The sequence below is a fragment of the Pan troglodytes genome, chromosome 20 (assembly GCF_028858775.2).
Source record: "Pan troglodytes isolate AG18354 chromosome 20, NHGRI_mPanTro3-v2.0_pri, whole genome shotgun sequence".
Classification (NCBI taxonomy): Eukaryota; Metazoa; Chordata; class Mammalia; order Primates; family Hominidae; genus Pan; species Pan troglodytes.
In genome coordinates this window covers 19,208,178-19,231,069 of record NC_072418.2, presented here as the reverse complement: position 1 = coordinate 19,231,069, position 22,892 = coordinate 19,208,178, and the positions used below count along the sequence as shown (strand labels likewise).

The 22,892-nt window shown below is 50.1% G+C and overlaps 1 protein-coding gene across 1 annotated transcript; it reads left to right on the top strand.

Moving 5' to 3' along the window:
• Positions 1-74: 74 nt before the first annotated feature.
• SLC35E1 (solute carrier family 35 member E1) lies at positions 75-22,657 on the top strand. Its single transcript, XM_016935404.4, has 6 exons — positions 75-547; positions 909-979; positions 4,332-4,469; positions 5,854-5,979; positions 17,089-17,334; positions 18,577-22,657. Exons 1-6 carry the CDS (start codon positions 127-129, stop codon positions 18,805-18,807), a joined length of 1,233 nt encoding a protein of 410 aa, XP_016790893.1. The 5' UTR covers positions 75-126; the 3' UTR covers positions 18,808-22,657.
• Positions 22,658-22,892: the final 235 nt, after the last annotated feature.

Sequence of the window (22,892 nt, the reverse complement as noted above, 5' to 3'; positions counted from 1 at the left end):
GGCAGCGACCAATGGGAAACGGCGTAGACACGGGCGCCTGCCCCCCCCCCCCCCCCCCCGCCCAGCCCCGCCCCCGCCCGGCGTCGGGCCGTCCGACTGGCTGGAAGGGGCGGCCGCTCGGGCAGGATGGCGGCGGCTGCGGTGGGCGCGGGCCATGGCGCGGGGGGCCCGGGCGCAGCGAGCAGTAGTGGTGGGGCGCGCGAGGGCGCGCGGGTGGCGGCGCTGTGCCTGCTGTGGTACGCGCTGAGCGCGGGCGGCAACGTGGTCAACAAGGTGATCCTGAGCGCCTTCCCGTTCCCGGTGACCGTGTCGCTGTGCCACATCCTGGCTCTGTGCGCTGGGCTCCCGCCGCTGCTGCGCGCCTGGCGCGTGCCCCCCGCGCCGCCCGTCTCGGGCCCCGGACCCAGTCCGCATCCGTCGTCCGGCCCGCTGCTGCCGCCGCGCTTCTACCCGCGCTACGTGCTGCCGCTCGCCTTCGGCAAGTACTTCGCGTCAGTGTCAGCGCACGTCAGCATCTGGAAGGTGCCCGTGTCCTATGCACACACCGGTAGGTTCCGCGCCCGGCCTCGGGGGCGGCGGCCGGGACCGCCGCTTCGGGTTTGGGCGCATGGATAGGAGTGCGCCGCCCGTGGTGCGTGCCGCCGGACTGAGAAGTCAGCAGAGGGGCTGCCAAGGGTTTGGTAGGGGAGGGACACGCACGGGGTTCTCAGGGAGAAGAGGAGCTGAGAAGAGAGCTGAGAGGTAAGCAGGACAGACCACAACAGCCGAGGTAGGAGGAAGCCCTACCGAAAGAGAAGGGGCGAAGAGGTGTGAGGGGCTGCCAGGCCCTCCCATCCCGCCGTGGAGATGGAACGGGTTGGGCCCTGGAATTCAGGCAGCCCCCTGAGTGCCCTTCCCTCTTTTTGCAGTCAAGGCCACCATGCCCATCTGGGTGGTCCTCCTGTCCCGGATCATTATGAAGGAGAAGCAGAGCACCAAGGTAACCCCGGGCAGGGACTCTGGGCAGATGGGAGCTCCAGGGGGTTCCTCCCTGTTGCCAACTGGTGACGTGGTCAGGATCCTGGTCTGCAGGCTGCCTGGCTTCCCGTCAAATAGGGAAGTCAGTGTAGAGGTCTCCAGTGGCCTTTTACTACTCAAGTTCTAGAATCACCCTGTGAGCAGTGGTGTGTGGAGTATGTGTCCTTCTGTGATCTCTGCTGTGTGGTCTTAGGAACACTGTTGTCCCTTTCAGATCCAATTTTCCTCCCCGTTTTGATTCCTCACCTGGGTTTGCTGGTAGGTGATGAGTTGGTCACATCTTGGCCATACACCCCATGTGTGGCCTTTCCAGTGGGACTAGGGATGGATGGATCAGAACGCTGTCGGTTAGGTTTTCACTTTTTTTTTTTTTTTTTTTTTTTTTGAGACGGAGTTTTACTCTTGCCCAGCCTGAAGTCCAGTGACACAATCTCAGCTCACTGGAACCTCCGCCTCCCAGGTTCAAGCAATTCTCCTGCCTCAGCCTCTCGAGTAGTTGGGACTACAGACGTGCACCACCACACCTGGCTAATTTTTTTGTATTTTTAATAGAGACAGGGTTTCACCATGTTGCCAGGCTGGTCTCAAACTCCTGACCTCAAGTGATTTGTCCGCCTCAGCCTCCCAAAGTGCTGGTATTACAGGCGTCAGCCACTGCACTTGGCTAGGTTTTCACTTCTTGACAAGAGATTTCTGTCAGGGGACCTCTGGGATCAGAAGCCAGACGCGATCAAAGGATTTCGATCTTGGCAAAATCCAGCAAAGTCTTAGAAATTAAAACAGCCAGAAGTTGTGATGGTCTGGGAACGGAAGCGAAAGTGGCACACAGGACTCAGGGCTGCATAAGGAGGATGCTTTGGGCACAGTCCAAATTCTGTTCAAGATGCCAAGCCAGGGTATTTCCTGGCTCGGGGCAAGAATAGCCATGGCTTTAGCCGGAGACAGCTTTATCCCGTATCTTTAAGTGGAAGTTGGGCACTTGTTGTCTCAGCTGGAATCCATTTCATGCTGATGCTGGACACCGTGCCTCTTTTCCAAGTGGTTGGTTTCTGGCATGTTGTATTTTATGTAACTCAGAGAGGTAGTGCCCTGGATCGGTTTATAGAAATTGGGCCACCTATGGCTGATTTTTTTTTATTCCCGCCTGTCTTTGTCTCAGCAAGACCTGTGTGTGCTCTGTAGCCCTGCTCCCCCAGGGTGATGTCAGGCTGTGACTTGGCTTCTGAGAAGTCAGAGTTGTCCCTGAGGTGTGTAGCTGCATCACCGGATATCATCGTGTTTATCAGGTTTCCCCGTTGTACGGGACATTGTACGCAGCTTGGGCAAGGAGCCGGAACTTCACACAGTGAGGAAAGACTGGGAATTGGCCCGGTTAGGCAGCCAGACTAATTATAATGACATCATAACTTCTAGGAACCTGCCCTGCAAGGCAGATAAGGCCAGTAGTCATCATTCCTGATCTCAGGTTTTCCTGAGATGGACTGAGAGGGGAGAATCATGTGCCTGAGGGCCACAGCCTGATATTGGGGAAGCTGGAATTCAGGTCCACAGCCCTCGGTCTGCCCTCCCTGTGGCATGACCACTCCCTCCTAAAATCTCCACCTCTCCTATCTCTCCCTAAGAGTGTTTGTTTGTTTTTCTGAGACGGAGTCTCGCTCTGTTGCCCAGATTGGAGTGCCGTGGTGCTATCTCAGCTTACTGCAAGCTCCACCTCCTGGGTTCAAGCGACTCTTGCCTCAGCCTCCCGAGTAGCCGGGATTGCAGGCGCGTTCCATCACTCCTGGCTAATTTTTGTATTTTCAATAGAGACAGGGTTTCACCATGTTGGCCAGGCTGGTCTCAAACTCCTGACTTCAAGTGATCTGCCCTCCTCAGCCTCCCAAAGTGAAGAGTGTTCTTTGTAGGACAGGATTGAGCCGAGAGTCAGAAGAGCTGGACACGCGGGAATGGATCCTGGTGGATCCTGGAAGTTGGGAGTTGTTTAACCCTGCATGCCAGACCTTCTAGAAGGCTCTCTGTCACTATGTTTGCTGCTCGTTCATTCAGCTAGCAGCTATTGAGTGCCTACTGTGTGCTAGGCACCAGGATAAAGCAGTGAACAAGGACCTGCTCTAAGGTTGTACACTAACAGGACCGGATGATGTAACAGACAGAGTGGGTGGAGAGGCTGGGCACGGTGGCCCACGCTTGTAATCCCAGCACTTTGGGAGGCCAAGGTGGGCAGATCACGAGGTCAAGAGATCGAGACCATCCTGGCCAACATCGCAAAACCCCATCTTTACTAAAAATACAAAAATTAGTTGGGCGTGGTGGTAGGCACCTGTAGTCCCAGCTACTCAGAAAGCTGAGGCAGGAGAATCGGTTGAACCTGGGAGGCAGAGGTTGCAGTGAGCCGAGATCATGCCACTGCATTCCATCCTGGTGACAGAGCGAGACTCCGTCTCAAAAAAAAAAAAAGTGAGTGGAGAGCTCTCTGCTGGGGAAGCCCAGGCAGTGGCCCTGGGAACACAGCACAGGAGCCTCCCAAGGTGGAGGTGGGTTGGAGAAAGCACTCCTTGTGAAGGCAGGAGGTCACTGGGAGGAGAAGGCATCAGTGGAGTGTGCCAGCCAGGAGTAACCATACTGGAAGAGCCTGAAGTAAGAGGGAATGGGGGCTGGGCGCAGTGGCTCACACCTGTAATCCCAGTACTTTGGGAGGCCAAGGTGGATGGATGACGTGGATCAGGCGTTCAAGACTAGCCTGGCTAACATGGCGAAATCCTGTCTCTACTAAAAGTACAAAAAAATTGGCCGGGCGTGGTGGCACATCCCTGTAATCCCAGCTACTGGGGAGTCTGAGGCAGGAGAATCGCTTGAACCCAGGAAGCGGAGGTTGCAGTGAGCCACGATTGTGCCACTACACTCCAGCCTGGGCGACAGAGCGAGACTTGGTCTCAAAAAAACTATTTTTTAAAAAGAGGGAATGGGGGAGCCTTATAGAGGATCAGGGCTTCGAACCCTGGTGCGTCAGTGGCAGCTGAATAGATCTGTGGAGTTAGGACCAGCCCCGGGCTGTGGCCCTGAGCAGAGGCTCTTAATGGGGGTGACGGTATGGGGATGGGGCTACCCACAAATAAGCCCTGCCCCTGGCGCTCTGATAACCACCTGCCCCCAGCCACCCACCAGAGCGTCACTGGCACAGCAAACACCACTTTCAAAGTGTTAGGTGGTATCCCTTTACTGAGGGAGGAGAGGGGCTCTTCCCTGGGCATCTGTGGCGTGTGGCCCAGCTCTAGTCTGGCCTGTGAGCCCTTCTTGATGACCTCTTCCTGCAGGTATACTTGTCACTCATCCCCATCATCAGCGGTGTCCTGCTGGCCACCGTCACCGAGTTGTCTTTTGACATGTGGGGACTCGTCAGCGCCCTCGCCGCCACGCTGTGCTTCTCGCTTCAGAACATTTTCTCCAAAAAGGTATTTGGTCACCATCAGCGGACATGCATGGGGTTTCAGGGGTGTGCGGGCAGCAAACTGGTGGCATTGGGAAAATAGGCGGAGTAGAAATTTCTTTGCTATTAGAGCAGAAAAATCTTGATTGCCATTGTGCTGATTTTCTGTTTGTCATTTTGCTTTTTAAATAGTTTGTTTTTCTGGCCGGGCGCAGTGGCTCATGCCTATAATCCCAGCACTTTGGGAGGCCAAGGTGGGCGGTTCACTTGAGGCCAGGAGTTCAACACCAGCCTGACCAATATGGCAAAACTCCATCTCTACTAAAAACATAAAAATTAGCCAGGCACGCATCTGTAATCCCAGCTACTCCAGACACTGAGGCACAAGAATTGCTTGAACCCAGGAAGCGGGGCTTGCAGTGAGCTGAGATTTTGCATCACTGCACTCCAACCTGGGCAAGAGTGAGTCTCCATCTCAAAAAAAAAAAAAAAAAAAAAAAAGTTTTTCTATTATAAAGTTAATGTGCTCAATAAGAAAAAAATAAAGAAAAGCTCTTTTATTGAGACCAAGGCTCACTGTTGCCCAGGCTGGAGTGCAGTGGCACAGTCATAGCTTACTGCAGCCTCAGTCTTCGAAGCTCAAGTGATCCTCACACCTCAGCCTCATAAAGCACTGGGATTACAGGCATTAGCCACCAGGCCTAGCTAAAAACTTCAATTTAAAACAAGATTTTAAAACTTGTTGAAGCCTAGTGCAGTGGCTCACATCTATAATCCCAGCACTTTGGGAGGCCAAGGCAGGAGGATCACTTGAGGCTAGGAGTTCGAGACCAGCCTAGGCAATAGGAATAGAGTGAGACCCCGTCTCAAAAAAAAAAAATTGCTCTTAACTCCTGTGATAATCACACACTTTTCAGGTACCATGGTTAATGCAGTCTCTCTATTGGAAATACCAGTTATTTCCAACGTTTCATTGTAATGTAGAAACAATCACGTGTGTGATGTTTTCCTGTCTCAGTATTTCATTATGATAGGCTTACAGTTCTCAGGTTAGAGGGTATGAAACGTTAATCACTCTTAATATGGTTTGTCTGGTCGTATTTTAGAAAGGTTATACCAATTCAGCCTCAAACCAGTGGAATTTCAGAGTGCCTACTTCACTTCATCCTCACCAGCACTGAGTGTTACTGTTTTATTTTTGTTTTCTTTTCTCAGTCGTTTATGCATGGAGCATGGTGCTTGTTTCAGGCCTGTGCTGTGTATGTCCTCACAAATGCACTTGCAGGTTTGGTGTCCAAGCTCAGATGTCAGGGTTAATGTCCAGTCACTGTGTTTGGGGCCTGAGTCACTGGAGCCCTTTTTGCCACATATAGTTTTAATCACCCTCTAAAGAGGCTTTCCCTTTCCAGGTCTTGCGAGATTCACGGATCCACCATCTCCGGCTGCTCAACATCCTGGGCTGCCACGCCGTCTTCTTTATGATCCCCACCTGGGTTCTGGTGGACCTCTCGGCTTTCCTGGTCAGCAGCGACTTGGTGAGTTGTATAGCACCAAGAACACGCCATTTTCTTGGCTAGTTCCAGAATAGGTGCTTTGTTGAGGAGCTGTAGCTGCATGTTAACATTGGGGTATCTTTTGGGCACCTGACAGCCAGCGCTTTCAGCAGTCAGTCCTCTGTAATGCCTCACGGTGACGATGCACGCCATCAAGGAAGTGTGTTTCCTGTGCATTTCCTTCTCTGGTGTGCTTGATCCCAGGTGCTGATAGCTGCTGTGTGTGCACCAGTAGCGTCAAGGAAGAGAAGGTGACTCTTTCACCTCCTGACAGTATAGTCCAGATAGCACATTGACTTTTTATTTTTACTCATTTTTTATTTTAAATGTTTATTTTTTAGAGACAGAACCTCGCTCTGTTGCCAGGGCTGGAGTGCAGTGGCACAATCATGGCTCACTGCAGCCTTGACCTCAATCCGGGGCTCAAGCGATCCTCCCACAGCCTCGGCTAATTTTTTTTTGTTTGATTTTTGTTTTTTTACTGTTTTTGGAGAGACAGGGTCTCACTATGTTGCCCAGGCTGGTCCTGAACTCCTGGCCTTAAGAGATCTGCCTTGGCCTCCCAAAGTGCTGGGATTACAGATGTGAGCCACTGTGCCTTGCCAGCCCTGGAACTTTGAAAACTATGCACTGGCCAAAAAAAAAAAAAAAAAAAAAAATGCCGGGCGCAGTGGCTCACGCCTGTAATCCCAGCACTTTGGGAGGCCAAGGCGGGCGGATCACGAGGTCAGGAGTTTGAGACCAGCCTGGCCAATATGGTGACACCCTGTTTCTCCCCAAAATACAAAAATTAGCCAGGCATGGTGGCTCGCACCTGTAGTCCCAGCTACTCGGGAGGCTGAGGCAGAAGAATTGCTTGAACCCAGGATGTGGCGGTTGCAGTGAGCCGAGATGGTGCCACTGCACTCCAGCCTGGGTGACAGAGGGAGACTCCGTGTCAAAAAAAAAGAAAAAAACGTGCGCTGCCTGGGTGTGGTGGCTCACGCCTATAATCCCAGCACTTTGGGAGGCCAAGGTGTGTGAATCATTTGAGGTCAGGAGTTCGAGACCAGCCTGACCAATATGGTGAAATCCTGTCTCTACTAAAAATACAAAATTAGCCAGGCGTGGTGGTGCACGCCTGTAATCCCAGCCACTTGGGAGGCTGAGGTGGGAGAATCGCTTGAACCCAGGAGGCAGAGGTTGCAGTGAGCCGAGATCGCACCACTGCACTCCAGCCTGGGCAACAAGTGTGAAGCTCCGTCTCAAAAAAAGAAAGAAAGAAAGAAAGAAAACTGTGCAGCTCAGTTCCTCCCTGGTCTCTGTTTCCATTTACTCCACGTCGAATCTTTCTGCCACCTGCAGGGTCTGCCTTCAGAGAATGTGTTATAAATGAATGCAAGTGCCTGCGGTGAGGAGGAGGCCAGTGTGATTCTTCCAGACTCGAGTTAGAAAGGAAAAGTAAATATTTATTGAGGTCTTAATGTGGTCTAGCTGGATTTGTGACATTTCTTATCTTTAATCCTTGGCTCCACCTGCTGAAGTAGTGGATATTACCTCTATTTTCCCAATCAGTAAACCATGGCTCACTTTTCTAACTTTCGCTTCACATTGATGAGCTGTAATTCTTCTGTAAAGAACTTTCCATCTTCCAGGACTAGTTTGTTACCTTGAAGTATGGTACGAGAAAGGCAGTTTAATGCTTAACTGTTCCTTTTGATGACTAATTTTCAGGATAGAGAGTTGGAGCTTACTCCAAATGTTGACCAGAGTTGAGGGTTTGTTTGGGGGTAGGGAAGGGGTTCTCTTTTTCTCTCCAGCATCATTGTGAACTTTTATGTGTTTGTCAGTTGCATGAATTATTCGTTTTCCTAGTCAAATTGTCCTGTCTTGGCCAGGTGCAGTGGCTCCAGCCTGTAATCCCAGCACTTTGGGAGGCCGAGGTGGGCAGATCACTTGAGGTCAGGAGTTCAAGACCAGCCTGGCCAACGTGGTGAAACCCCATCTCTACAGAAAATACAAAAATTTGCCAGGCATGGTGGTGCATGCCTGTAATCCCAGCTACTCAGGAGGCTGAGGCAGGAGAATTGCTTGAACCTGGAAGGCGGAGGTTGCGGTGAGCTGAGATTGTACCACTGCACTCCAGCCTGGGCGACAGAGCGAGACTCCATCTTAAAAAAAAAAGAAGAAAAAAAAAATTGTCCTGTCTTAGCCATTGGAGCCCTTCTGATTGGCTCCTTGCCCTTCTAGCACTGTGGGTCAGCGTTTCTCCCAGCGGGATGCCCGCCTTCACCTTGTGTACTTCCCATCCCAGAGCTGCAGTCAGCCCCTCCTTCAGGACTCCAGGTGCCGTTAGTGGGGAGCGGTATTTAGAGACACAATCCAGGTGCCATGGGTGCTTTTGGCTGCTGGATGGTCATTGTTGTTAGGCCTTTACTGTGAAAAATTAGGAAGTACACACTTGGGGCAGCAGCAAAGAGTTCCTAGCAATTAGCGTCACTTTCAGTTGAACAGTCCAGATCTTTGCTGTTTTGAATTTCGTATTTAGATCTCGTCGCTGGTATGCTTGGTTCTGCTCCTCGTTTCTTAGTTGCTTATTCTACCCGTTATTCACTGATGTTATTCTACTGTACACTCACTCATATAATTGCTTCAGAATGAGCATTCTCACAGCACAATTGCAACTGGAGTGCTGAGAAAAGGTTAGTATTTCTTTGCAGGCTGGGTGTGGTGGCTCACACCTGGAATCCCAGCCCTTTAGGAGACCGAGGTAGGTGGATCCCTTGAGGCCAGGAGTTCGAAACCAGCCTGGCCAACGTGGGGAAACCCCATCTCTAGAAAAAATATAAAAATTACCTGGTGTGGTGGCGTACGCCTATAATCCTAGCTACTAGGTAGGTGGAGGTTGCAGTGAGCTGAGATCACGACACTGCACTCCAACCTGGGTGACAAAGCGAGACTGTCTCATAAAAATAAAAAAAAAAGAAGAAGTCTGGTCATGATTCCTGTAGTCCCCTCCCTGACCATGGATAACATTTCTTAGGCTCCTAGTTCACCTGTTCCATATTTTTGCAAATATAAGCAAATTTACATGTATAATCACCCTCTGTCCTTATTACACACAGAGTAGCTTTTTATTTTATTATTTTATTTTATTTTATTTTATTTTATTTTATTTTATTTTTTGAGACGGAGTTTCTCTGTCTCCTAGGCTAGAATGCAATGGCATGTTCTCGGCTCACTGCAGCCTCCGCCTCCCAGATTCAAGCAGTTCTCCTGCCTCAGCCTCCCGAGTAGCTGGGACTACAGACACCCACCACCGCGCCCAGCTAATTTTTTGTGTGTTTTTACTAGAGGTGGGGTTTCTCCATTTTGGCCAGGCTAGTCTCAAACTCCTGACATTAGGTGATCCACCCACTTCAGCCTCCCAAAGTGCTGGAATTATGGGCGTAAGCGACCACGCCCAGCCCAAAAAGTAGCTTTTTAAATTTACAGGTCAGGCACAGTGCCTCACACATGTAATCCCAGTATTTTGGAAGGCAGAGGCAGGCAGACTGCTTTAGCCTCAGGAGTTTGAGACTAGCCTGGTCAACATGGTGAAACCCCGTCTCTACGTAAAAGAAAACCAAAAATTAACCCGGCATGGTGGCACATGCCTGTAGTCCCAGCTACTTGGGAGCCTGAGGTGGGAAGATCACTTGAGCCCGGGAAGGTCAAAGCTGCAGTGAGCCATGTTTGAGCCACTGCACCCCAGCCAGCATGACAGAGCAAGACCCTATCTCAAAAATAAATATAAATATACAGTCATCCTTCCATATCTGTGGGTTCCACACTGGTGGATTCAACCAACTGCGAATTGAAAATATATGGTAGAAAAACAAACAAAATACTATAATAAAGAATAAGACATTTTAAAATAATACAGTATAACAATTATTTGTATAGCCGTTTTATTGTATTAGGGATTATAAGTAATCTAGCGATGATTTCAAGTATATGGGAGGATGTGCATGGATTACATGCAAATACTAAACCATTTTATAAAAGGGACTTGAACATCTGTAGATTTTGGCATCCGCAGGGGTCCCTAGAACCAGTCCTCCGTGGATACTGAAGGGGAGCTGAACTATTCTGCACCTTGTTCATTTCATCTCATCGTCCCAGAGAGCTCTTCATAACAACATAGAAGGCCTTTCTCATTTCTTGTACGGCTGTGTAATAGTGTCAGTGGGTTTCCTGTCAGTTCCTCTGCTGTTCTGTGTTACAGCTCATTAGAGTATGTATGTGTCCACACATGGACAGAAACATAGAGGCTTTTGCTGTGTTTTTTTGTCTTTGCTTTTCTTGCCCTTAGGACATTTTGTGTTGTTATTGTTGTTCTAGTCATTATCTTTTTTGTTGTTGTAATACCTTAAGTAACCTTTTTTTTTTAGTTGAGGCTGTGTATGTTATGTTTGGTGGTGTTTTGTTTGGTTGGTTCTTTTTTTTCGTAGAGACTGTCTCCCACTGTTGCCTAGGTTGGTCTTGAACTCCTGGCCTTAAGCCATCCTCCCGCCTTGGCCTCTCAAAGTGCTGGGATTACAGCTGTGAGCCACCACACTTGGCCCATATGTTTTTTAACATGAGCATGACTTTGTGTATTTTAATAGCAGCCCTAGGCATACACCATATTCACTAATGTTGCAGTCTGAAGATGGGGTTCCCACATGTCTGGGTTCCCCCTCTTTGTCTTGTGTCTCCCACATAGACTACACAGACAGCAGGTTAGTTAGCACCGTCGCAGTCCTGTTCTCCAGAACAGGCGGGAAGAGGATGAGATGGGAGAATGTCAGCTGGTGTCTGCTGCTCTCCAGTCTACCAAGAATCAAAGGCTGCAGTGGGCAGTTCCCAGAGACGCCTGGCCCAGTCGCCAAATGGCTTGGCAAAAGACAGGCGGGGATTCCTAGACTCTGGAGCAGGTGGCCTGGTTTCAAAACTTGGACAGAATGCATGAAGCAGCTACTTGAGAACCGAGAAATAAATGGTAGCAGGCAGATGGCCGGGGGAAAGACCAGAATTCAGAGTGCCTTGGAGCCACCAGTGAGTTCGTCATTCTTCGTCCTCCTGTGTCTTCAGCCTGGACATGAGGCAGCTCAGAAGGTAGATGCGGGCACTGAATGAGAACAGAGATGTTCTCTGCTTGGAGTCTGGAGAATGGGAAAGGAGACTCCTAACCCTCAGAGAGAATGGAGGAAATCCCCTGTTAGGCTTTCTCTTTTCTTTTCTTTCTTTTTTTTTTTTTTTTGAGATGGAGTCTTGATCTGTTGCCCAGGCTGGAGCGCAGTGGCGTGATCTCAGCTCGCTGCAACCTCTGCCTCCAGGGTTCAAGAGATTGTCCTGCCCCAGCCTCCCATATAGCTGGGATTACAGGCACATGCCATCATGCCCAGCTAATTTTTATGTATTTTTTTTTTTTTTAAGTAGAGATGGGTTTCACCATGTTGGCCAGGCTGGTCTTGAACTCCCGACCTCAGGTGATCTGCCTGCCTCGACCTCCCAAAGAGATAGGATTACAGGCGTGAGCCACCACACCTGGATGCCTGTTAGGCTTTTTCTCTTTTTTGTTTTTTTCTTTTGGTTTTTTTTTGTTTGTTTTTGTTTTTTGTTTTTGAGATGGAGTCTCACTCTGTCGCCCAGACTGGAGTGCAGTGGCGCGATCTTAGCTTACTCTAACCTCCGCCTCCCAGGTTCAAGCGATTCTCCCACCTCAGCTTCCTGAGTAGCTGGAATTGTAGGCGCGCACCACCACTCCTGGCTAATTTTTGTGTTTTTAGTAGAGACGGGGTTTCACCATGTTGGCCAGGCTGGTCTCGAACTCCTGACCTCAGATCATCTCCCTGCCTCAGCCTCCCAAAGTGCCGGGATTACAGGCGCCAGCCGGCACGCCCAGCTGTCTGTTAGGTTTTTTTCTATTTTCTTTTTTGCCTTCATCTCTTGCTTCCCAGGCTCCTGACAATCCTATGTTGGTGGCAGCAGCAGCAGGTTCCACAGCCACCTAAAACCCTGAGAAAGGCGACTCTTCCTCTGCTGTTTGAGGACATATAGTCCTCAGAGGATGGGACGAGCCCTTCTGCAGCTTGTTCTCTGTACTGTCACTGCCTGACCCTCAAATGGGGGTGTAATCACAGGAAGTGAACAGCAGAGTACGGTGATTAAACCTCAGCTTTCTGACTGGAGGGCCATGAAAGGGAGGGACTAGGAAACTAGAAAGTACTCAGGAGATTGTGTGGAGGGAGGAGCTGAGGACAGCGACCTCATAAAGTCGCCCATGGAATCCCAGGCTTGCCCCTGAGCGTCACACATGTGAGGATGAGATCTTAAACAGCATACCAAAGACTGAGAACAGAACTGTGGGAGAGACCAGCGCTTGGCTTTCAGACTGACCACGGGCGGCACAGACTCAGGACAGAGCCAAATACCACTGGAAAGGCTTTGAAAACATAACTGACATTGGAACCACAACCCACAGAAGGCTGGTCAAGCCTGCAGCCTGAACCCAGCATCATCAATTGCCTGCTAAAACAAAACATCAACATTCTTCATAGGATTTAAATAAGACCCAGACTTTTATAATATGCGAAATGCCCGGGATTCCAGCCAAAATTACGTAGTTTACGAAGACCCAGGAAATTCCAGGTGGTTGGGAAAAGACAATCAACAAGGGCCAACAGTGCAATGACACAGATGTTGGGATTATCAGACAGACTTTAAAGCAGTGATTACCGTCGTGCTCCAAGGAGCAAAGTAAAGACTCTGGAGACAAATGTGAACAGATAGAAGATAGAGTGAAGAACCAAATGGAAATTTTTAAAATTCCTTTGAGAGAGGGTCTCATTCTGTGCTCAGGCTGGAGTGCAGTGGTACAATCACAGCTCACTGCCACCTCAACCTCTCTGGGCTCAGTGATCCTCCCACCTCAACCTCTTGAGTAGCTGGGACTACATGTTCACACCAGCATATCTGGTTAACTCTGTGTGTGTGTGTGTGTGTGTGTGTGTGTGTGTGTGTGTATTTTTTGTAGAAAGAAGGTTTTGCCATATTGCCCAGTCTGATCTCAAACTTCTGGGCTTAAGCGATCCACCCGCCTCAGCCTCCCAAAGTGCTGGGACTATAGACATGAGCCACCAAACTTGGCTAGAAATTTTCTTTTTTTTCCCTTAGACGGAGTCTTGCTCTGTCACCCAGGCTGGAGTGCAATGGCGGGATCTCGGCTCACTGCAACCTCTGCCTCCCAGGCTCAAGTGATTCTCCTACCTCAGCCTCCCGAGCAACTGGGATTACAGGCGCCTGCCACCATGCCTGGCTAATTTTTATATTTTTAGTAGAGATGGGGTTTCACCATGTTGGCCAGGCTGGAGGCCAGAAATTTTTAAATGGAAGATAGTAACTTAAAAACTCATGGGATTGGCTGGGCGTGGTGGCTCATGCCTGTAATCCCAGAACTTTGGGGGGCCAAGGCAGGTGGATCTCAAGGTCAGGAGTTCAAGACCAGCCTGACCAACATGGAGAAACCCCGTCTCTACTAAAAATACAAAAATTAGCTGGGCGTGGTGGCACGTGCCTGTAATCCCAGCTACTCAGAAGGCTGAGGCAGGAGAACTGCTTGAACGCGGGAGGCGGAGGTTGCAGTGAGCCAACATCATGCCGTTGCACTCCAGCCTGGGCGACAGAGCGAGAGTCCATCTCAAAAAAAAAAAAAAAAACTCAAGGGATGGACTCAAAAGCAGAATGGAGGTAACAGAGGAAGGAGCCAATAACTTGAAGATAAATCAGTCTACATTATCCAGTTTAAACAACAGAGAGAAATTAGATCAGAAGACAATGGACAGATGGCTGGGTGCGGTGGCTCATGCATATAATCCAATCCCAGCACTTTGGAAGGCCGAGCCAGGTGGATCACTTGAGGTCAGGAGTTCGGGACCAGCCTGCCCAATATAGTGAAACTCCTCCTGTACTAAAAATAGAAAAATTAGCCAGGTGTGGTGTGGCACACCTGTAGTCCCAGCTACTTGGCAGGCTGAGGCAGGTGAATTGCTTGAACTGGGAGGCAGAGGTTGCAGTGAGCCAAGATCGTGCCACTGCACTCCAACCTGGGTGACAGAGTGAGACTCCGTCTCAAGAAAAAATAGGCCGGGTGTGGTGGCTCACACCTGTAGTCCCAGCACTTTGGGAGGCCAAGGTGGGGGGATCACCTGAGGTCAGGAGTTCGAGACCAGCCTGGCCAACATGGTGAAACCCCATCTCTACTAAAAATACAAAAATTAGCTGGGCATGGTGGTGGTTGCCTGTAATCCCAGCTACTCGGGAGGCTGAAACAGGAGAATCACTTGAACCCGGGAGGCAGAGGTTGCAGTGAGCTGAGATCGCACCATTGCACTCCAGCCAGGGTGACAAGAGCAAAACTCTATCTGAAACAAAAACAAAAACAAAAACAAAACTTCACCATCCTGGCTAACACGATGAAACCCTGTCTCTACTAAAAATACAACAATTAGCCGGGCATGGTGGCGGGCGCCTGTAGTCCCAGCTATGCGGGAGGCTGAGGCCGGAGAATGGCGTGAACCCAGGAGGCGGAGCTTACTGTAAGCAGAGATCCCACCACTGCACTGCAGCCTAGGTGACAGAGCGAGACTCCGTCTCAAAACAAAACAAAACAAAAAACTTCAGTACATGGAATGTTACACACAGTGGAGCATTACTCAGCAATGAAAAGGTACCAACTCTTGTCCCTCACAACATGGATGAATGGCAGAGTTGCCACACTGAGTGAAAGCAGCCTGTCTCCAAAGGTTCCCAGCCATGTGATTCCAGTTCCATGACAGTCTCCCAAGGACACACGGATCATGACAGAAAACATGGATGGTTGCCAGGTTTAGGAGGAGGGGGTTAGGACAAAAGAGAAGCCCCCCAGGAGTGTCCTAATCCCTGATGGTCATGGTGGTTCCATGAATTGATGCATTTGTTAAAATGCCTGGAATTGGCCAGGCGCGGTGGCTCATGCCAGTAATCCCAGCACTTTGGGAGGCCGAGGCAGGTGGATCACGAGGTCAGGAGATCGAGACCATCCTGGCTAACACGGTGAAACCCCGTCTCTACTAAAAATACAAAAAATTAGCCGGGCGCGGTGGCGGGCGCCTGTAGTCCCGGCTACTCGGGAGGCTGAGGCAGGAGAATGGCGTGAACCCAGGAGGCGGAGCTTGCAGTGAGCAGAGATCGCGCCACTGCACTCCAGCCTGGGCGACAGAGCAAAACTCTGTCTCAAAAAAAAAAAAATGCCTGGAATTGTGCACTGTGCTGCCAAATCAGTCCATTTTATTATGTATCTTTTTTTTGTTTTAAGCCAGATTGGTTGGGTTCCCTTCCCAGAAGATAGATATCTATGCAAGCAGGAAGAAAATAGCATGGAAGTCCTAACCGATCACCTTAGGGAGCAACCCCTGGGAGAACAGGCTGGCCCAACATGAAGGCATCCTGGTGGGCTCGTACATATTACAGGGGCTATTCCTCCAGTGAGGTTCCCCGCAGAAGCTGCAGGGTGTATGGCACAGGTAAATGGATTTGCATTTGGGAGTTCCAGTCTTGAGTTGGTTGACATTGAGCTGGTCGCCTAAGCGTGTCTTCTTGCATTTGAGAGGACCGTGTGATCCTTCTCTCTTGGAGTGCAGTGGAGATGGAGTCAGGTAGACATCCTGCAGCTCCAGCAGGGCCGCCAATCACGGTCGCCCTGGGCTGAGCCAGCTCTGTCCTCCTGTGGCCAAGGTCAGCGTGGCCTGGAAATTGGCCTACAGGGCAGTGTCTACCTGGTTCTCACCTGTCTGCCTGTCCTGGGACCAGCCTAGGCTCTTTGGGGGATTCCATGGTCCCAATGTCTGCTAGTTGTGATTTCTTAATTTCTGGATCCCTTAGTCAGAATGGCCTCATTCTGGTCAGGGTCAGATGGTAAAGTTTTGTGGGGTTTTTTTGAAACAGTGTCTTACACTGTCGCCCAGGCTGGAGTGCTATGGTGCCATCGTAGCTCACTGTAGCCTTGAACTCCTAGGCTCAAGCGATCCTCCCACCTCAGCCTCCCAGGTAGCTGGGACCACAGGTGTGCACCACCATGCCTGGCTAGTTTTTTTTTTTTTTTTTTTGTAGAGACAGGGTCTCACTGTGTTGCCCAGGCTGCCCTCGAATGATTTTTTTTTCTTAGCCTCCCAGAGTGCTGGGATTACAGGCATGAGCCACCATGCCCAACCTAAACTGGTTTTTTTGTTTGTTTTTTTGAGACAGAGTCTCGCTCTGTTGCCCTAGCTGGAGTGCAGTGGTGCAATCTCAGCTCACTGCAACCTCCACCTCCCAGGTTCAAGAGATTCTCCTGTCTCAGCTGGGATTACAGGCATGCGCCACCACACCACACCCGACCAATTTTGTATTTTTAATAGAGACACAGTTTTACCATGTTGGTCAGGCTGGTCTTGAACTCCTGACCTCAGATGATCCAGCTGCATCGGCCTCCCAAAGTGCTGGGATTACAGGTGTGAGCCACTGCACCTGGCCTCAGCTGTTGATGGTAACGTCACCTCTTGTGTTTGTTTGGCTTGAGATTGTTGTAAAGCACTTCAAAAGCCATGATTCTGTTTCATCCTCGCAGCAATAGGTGCAGACCCGTGGCTTTCGTATTACCAGGTACTTCGCAGGCTCAGAGCCACCTTCCCAGGACCTCCAACCCTGTAGAATGCATTGTGTCCAACAAGCAGATCCCTGCTTTGCCAAACCCAGGGTTCCTGGCTGTTCACTGCCAGGGAAGGCTTTGGCTTACGTCTTGCTTGGTGCCCTTTGGGGACCTGGCTTCACCTGTTTCCTTGGCAGGAGACGGCGGGTGATTCCCGTGCTGTGTGGTGTCATGAGGTTCTGAGGTCATGGACCTAAAGCACCTAGTGTCTCTTGGTGACACACCTGGACTGGCTGCCTGTGGACCATGAGGCTCCAGATGAGCCCCTCCACATCCCTTCCCCTAACCCTGCCAGGTGGATACAGGGAGGCAGGGTCACCGCTGCCCACTGAAGTGCTGTCTTTACCTTCCGGTCTCTGCAGACCTACGTCTACCAGTGGCCCTGGACGCTCCTGCTCCTGGCTGTCAGCGGCTTCTGTAACTTTGCCCAGAATGTTATCGCCTTCAGCATCCTCAACCTCGTTAGCCCCCTGAGCTACTCGGTCGCCAATGCCACCAAAAGAATCATGGTCATCACGGTGTCCCTGATCATGCTGCGCAACCCAGTCACCAGCACCAACGTCCTGGGCATGATGACCGCCATCCTGGGGGTCTTCCTCTATAACAAGGTGAGAGTCTGAGAGGCTGGGCAGGGAAGGAAGCCGGCCCCCCAACACCCAGGAAGTCAGAAAAGGAAGGGCCTCCCGGGCGCTCAAGGCTGGGGCTGTATGTCAAAGCTTTGCCACTGACTGGTTTATGATCTTGGCGCAGCCCCATCCCACTCTGGCTTCCTTTTTCCTGCATAGGCAACCTCAGGTCCTCAAATCATTCCGGCTGTGTCTCAGCTGGGGTTTTCCCTCCCTCCTCTCAAAGGCTCTGTTTAGTGCGGTGTAAGGACATGGGATGGCCAACAGGGAGGGCTTGCCTTCCTTTCCTTTTCATTTTTTTTTTTTTTTTTTTTCGAGATGGAGTCTCGCTCTGTCACCCAGGCTGGATTGCAATGGCGCTCCATCCCAGCTTACTGCAACCTCCGCCTCCCGGGGTCAAGCGATTCTCCTGCCTCAGCCTCCCGAGTAGCTGGGACTACAGGCGCCTACCACCACACCTGGCTAATTTTTGTATTTTTAGTAGAGATGGGGTTTCACCATCTTGGCCAGGCCAGCCTCCAACTCCTGACCTCAGTTGATCCACCTGCCTTGGCCTCCCAAAGTGTTGGGATTACAGGCATGAGCCACCACACCTGGCCTCTTCATTTGTTTCTTAACACATGTAGATATGGGGTCTCTCTATTTTGTCCAGTCTGGTCTCCAACTCCTAGCCTCAAGTGATCCTCCCACCTAGGCCTCCCAAAGCACTTGAACTACAGGCATAAGCCACTGCGCCTGGCCAAGGACTTGTCTTCTGAGTCTGTCCATGCGCTGTGGTCTGGTCCATTCATGTCTGCTTTCCTTGCTCAAGCCCTATGACTTATGCTGGCCCCGGAGGTTAACTGATTTTTTTTTTTTTTTTTTTTCTGAGACAGCGTCTTGCTCTGTCTCCCAGGCTGGAGTGCAGTGGTATGGTCCCAGCTCACTGCAACCTCCGCCTCCTGGGTTCAAGTGATTCTTGTGCCTCAGAACGCCTGAGTAGCTGGAACTACAGCATGCGCCACCACACCCGGTTAATTTTTTGTATTTTTAGTAGAGACGGGGTTTTGCCATGTTGCCCAGGCTGGTCTCAAACTCCTGAGCTCAGGTGATCCTCCCGCCTCGACCTCCCAAAGTGCTGGGATTACAGGTGTGAGCCACCGCAGCCAGCCAGTTGATTGACTTTGAATTACGAGCTCTTATGCCCCGGGCATGTCCTGTCTCATTGCTCTCTTTCTGGCACAGACCAAGTACGATGCAAACCAGCAAGCCAGGAAGCACCTCCTCCCCGTCACCACAGCAGACCTGAGCAGCAAGGAGCGTCACCGGAGCCCACTGGAGAAGCCCCACAACGGCCTCCTCTTCCCCCAGCACGGGGACTATCAGTACGGCCGCAACAACATCTTAACAGACCACTTCCAATACAGCCGGCAGAGCTACCCAAACTCGTACAGTTTGAACCGCTATGATGTGTAGAGTCCAAAGGACAGGACCAGACTGTTGGTGACTCCTTCCCCGGCCCCCACAGCAGTATCAGAAACTTCTGACAATCAGTGAATGTACAACCCAGCCGAGGGGACGGTGCATAACTCTCCATCAGAAGCCCTGGGGTTCCTGGCCCCCCGTGAGCCGCAGGAGGATGCGTTGCCTGCAGTGCAGACGGCCATGAGCTCTGGGCAAACCTAAACAGAGACCAGTGTCTCATGCTCTTTCTTCCTGGAGTCTGTCATCTGAGGGCCGTGTCCCTGCGGAGATCTTGGCCACGTTGTACCTTTCCATGTGGAATTATTCCCCAAGCAGTGTAGCTCAGAGCGCTTGTGTCTGCATTCCAGATAACATTCAGGACCTGTGTGAAAAGCTGGGGTCACTGTGGCTGTAGACCATGAACTGGCAGTGGGGGTGTCCAGGGCGGTGCTTGAGAACGTCAGACTGGCTAGTTTAATTCCCTGGCGCAGATACGCATAGGACCAACAGGGTCACCAAGCAGACAGGGAGCCCGCGAGAATCATTCAAAACATCCCCAGCCACAGAGATGGATCCAGTTTCCTGGTCATCCCCTTAGCAGTTCACAAGTTCCTGGCAAATGTTCCAAAGCAAAAAGCGATTGCAATTAGCATCCAGTTCCTGCAGCCTGGTGCTCTGCCCTGCACGTCAGGGTTGGCATCCACCCAGATCCAGATGGAAGGGAAACTTCTCTCTTCTCCTTTGCCTCCTCTTCCCTCACCAGAGCAGGGCGCTTGTCTTGGGGTGGTGAGAAGGATCTTCGAGAAATCGTGTTCAGTATTTCAAGCTCTATTTCTGTGGCACATATCTTTTGAGAGGCATCTTCACCTCTTCTGTGATGACTTGGTATGTTGTTTGGTAGAGAGATCTTGATTTTCGGAGGATCTTGCATTTTTCTAGGGAATATTTTGTAGTTGTGTGTGTGTGTTTTTGCCTTGGTCCCCATTATGGGATGCATTAGGACTGGCCTATGCATCGAAAATCTTTTTGTTTGTAAACGTTTAAAAACAAAGTTCCCCGGCCAGGCACAGTGGCTCACACCTGTAATCCCAGCACTTTGGGAGGCCAAGATGGGCGGATCACGAGGTCAGGAGTTCGAGACCAGCCTGGCCAACATAGTGAAACCCCATCTCTACTAAAAATACAGAAATTAGCCTGGCATGGTGTCGCGTGCCTGTAGTCCCAGCTCCTCAGGCTGCTGAGGCAGGCGAATCGCTTGAACCTGGGAGGCAGAAGTTGTGGTGAGCCGAGATTGTGCACTCCAGCCTGGGTAACAGAGCGAGACTCCATCTCAAAAAAAAAAACAAAACAAAACCAAGTTCCCACTGGTGATGCCTGTCTGACACATTTTGGTATTTAGTAGGAAATGAAGTGTTTCGAAGCTTCGAGAGAAGCTTCAAAATTGTCACAATTGCTGAAAACAGAATGAATCGTGAACATTATCTCAATATTTTGTATAATAGACAAGACCACAGTGTTTTGGTTCCCTGACCTGTTTTTGTGTTTATGTTAGGATCTGAATCATGTTCTGGGTAAGGGGACGAGGAGCGAACACTGCACTAAGATTTGGTTTGCCAAATCAGATTCTTTGGTCAAGAGTCAGTTTGGGGCCAGGCGTGGTGGCTCACGCCTGTAATCTCAGCACTTTGGGAGGCTGAGGTGGGCGGATCACTAGAGTTTGAGACCACCCTAGCCAACATGGTGAAACCCCATCTCTACTAAAAATACAAAAATTAGCCAGGCATGGTGGCACCTGCCTGTAATCCCAGCTACTTGGGAGGCTGAGGCAGGAGAATCACTTGAGCCCAGGAGGTGGAGGTTTCAGCGAGCTGAGATCACACCACTGCACTCCAGCCTTGGTGACAGAGTGAGACTCTGTCTCAAAAAAAAAAAAAAAAAAAAAGGAATCAGTTTGGGTCTTGGCAGAAATCAACATAAGGAATATGACAAGACCCCAGTAGGTAACCCTGAGTGCTCAGGTCTGAGCTGTGGTCTCTTTTACGGCTTCATGAAAGGACCGTGCCCTCATGGAGGGGACCACGGCTTGGCTTGTGGGGTCTTAGGTGATGGCTGCCTTCTTTCTTCATCACCACACCCAGCTTCTTGCTGGCACTTAGGGGAAGAGAGCAGCAAATGAGAGATTTACCTTTTATCTCCCAGCGAGCGAGATGTTTCCCTGTTCAGAGAGGAAGTAACGTCGCTTATGCTTGACTGGTGTTTTTTGTTGTTGTTTTTCTTTCAATTGGAATTCTGTATTGAAGATGTTATGTCAGCTGACACATGGGACACTCCTGAAGAGGTGACTGGCCCCCCACCCTGTTTGGCGGTGAGTTTCCGCACCACCGGCCTCAGAAGTGTCCCTCTTGCTTCGTCTCTTGTTCGCTTGCTTTGTAAATACTTTGGTCCCAAGCTGAGACAATTGCTGTGTAAAACGTGAAGAGTCAATCCCAAAGGGTGTTTTTTGTCAGAAGAACTTGCCGTGTGCCTTCACCGAAGGCAGTCAAGTCTGCAGTTGGATTTTTCTCACTGGTGAATGACAAGAAACAGGGATAATTTTGCACTGTGGAGATATTACGGGAGTTGTCTATATGATTATATATAGTACCTGATTCTTTGAACATATTATTGAACTCCAAAATGAATTTGACCTCCATTCAGGCTTCCTGAAATCTCTGAAGTTGCTGAAATTTGTATATTATTTTCCTTTTCCAATGCAAGATCTGCTGGTGAGGGGAAATGACTGTCTGGTTTTATTATGGTTTATAAGTTAATAAATGGGCTATTTAATTCTGTATATAAATTTACAGCAAGTACGTACACTGGAATGAATGAGGCAATCACATTACACCAAATCAGCAGATCAAAAGACAAACACATATTTCTGAGACTTGGAGGTCCACATCCCCCGCCCCCTGCCAAGATGGAGTCTTGCTTTGTTGCCCAGGCTGGAGTGCAGTGGCGCAATCTCAGCTCACTACAACCTCCATCCCCCGAGTTCAGGTGATTCTCGTGCCTCAGCCTCCCGAGTAGCTGGGATTACAGGCATGCACCACCACGGCTGGCTAATTTTTTGTGTTTTTAGTAGAGACAGGGTTTCACCATGTTGGCCAGGCTGGTCTCGAACTCCTGGCCTCAAATGATCCGCCCACCTTGGCCTCCCAAAGTGCTAGGATGACAGGCATGAGCCACCGTGCCCAGCCTGATTGACAATGGCCTCTTGAAGGCTGGTTTTTCCCAGCCGGACAGTGCCCGCCCCACATGCTCCACTCCCACGCTTTCATCTGCAGGCCTGCCTTCCTCTCAGCCACCTCACTGCTGAGCTCTGTGGTAGAGAATTTCCTTTACCCATCAGGGTATGGTCTGGCTGGTAATACTGACTCCAACCCAGCTCCTTCATTTTATAGAAGGAGGCATTTCTGAATCATGTTTGTTCACCATGGCGAGACTCACTGCAGAATTTTTAACCACCTTATTTTAAGTCATTCATTCTAGGAACAGTCAAGCCCCTACCACAAAGGGGACAAGCCAGATCCGTTCAAGTGAGGAAGCACTTGCAGTTTCTGAATTTTGCTGTGTATTTGTCCTATGTCACCCAACAGGCCCTTTGCTATAGCTGGGACATTACCAGACCCCAATACCTTAGGGTCTCACAGCCTGAAGGACACAGAGCATTGAATTATTAAAAGACCTGAAAATATTATAATTTTTTTCAATTGTCACCTGTTTTCAAGACTTAAATGCTATAGACTTTTCTGCAGGAATGACGTGTATATTCCTCACTGGCATTTACCAAAAATAAATGATGGTTTCCAGGGAATCAAAATTGGTCCCGATTTGTCAGCGAGGGTCTCTTTTTGAGTGGCCTGTCTTCAGTGTGCCCAGCAACAAAATGTGGAAGGAGGAGAAAGAGCAAGCCAACTTGGCTGTCACGTCTGGATTTACTGCAACCTTTGTTTTTTCTTCTGAGCCAAAAATAAGGACGTGCGATTTGTGAATTGATTAGATGATACAATGAAAATAGGATCACAGCTAAATTAATGACGTGACTTTATTGAACA

Coding starts and splice junctions, on each gene's coding strand:
- SLC35E1 (XM_016935404.4), top strand. CDS start 127: ATGGCGGCGGCTGCGGTGGGCGCGGGCCATGGCGCGGGGGGCCCGGGC. Junction 5,980..17,088: donor TCCTGGTCAGCAGCGACTTG/GTGAGTTGTATA, acceptor CGGTCTCTGCAG/ACCTACGTCTACCAGTGGCC. Junction 17,335..18,576: donor GGGTCTTCCTCTATAACAAG/GTGAGAGTCTGA, acceptor TTTCTGGCACAG/ACCAAGTACGATGCAAACCA.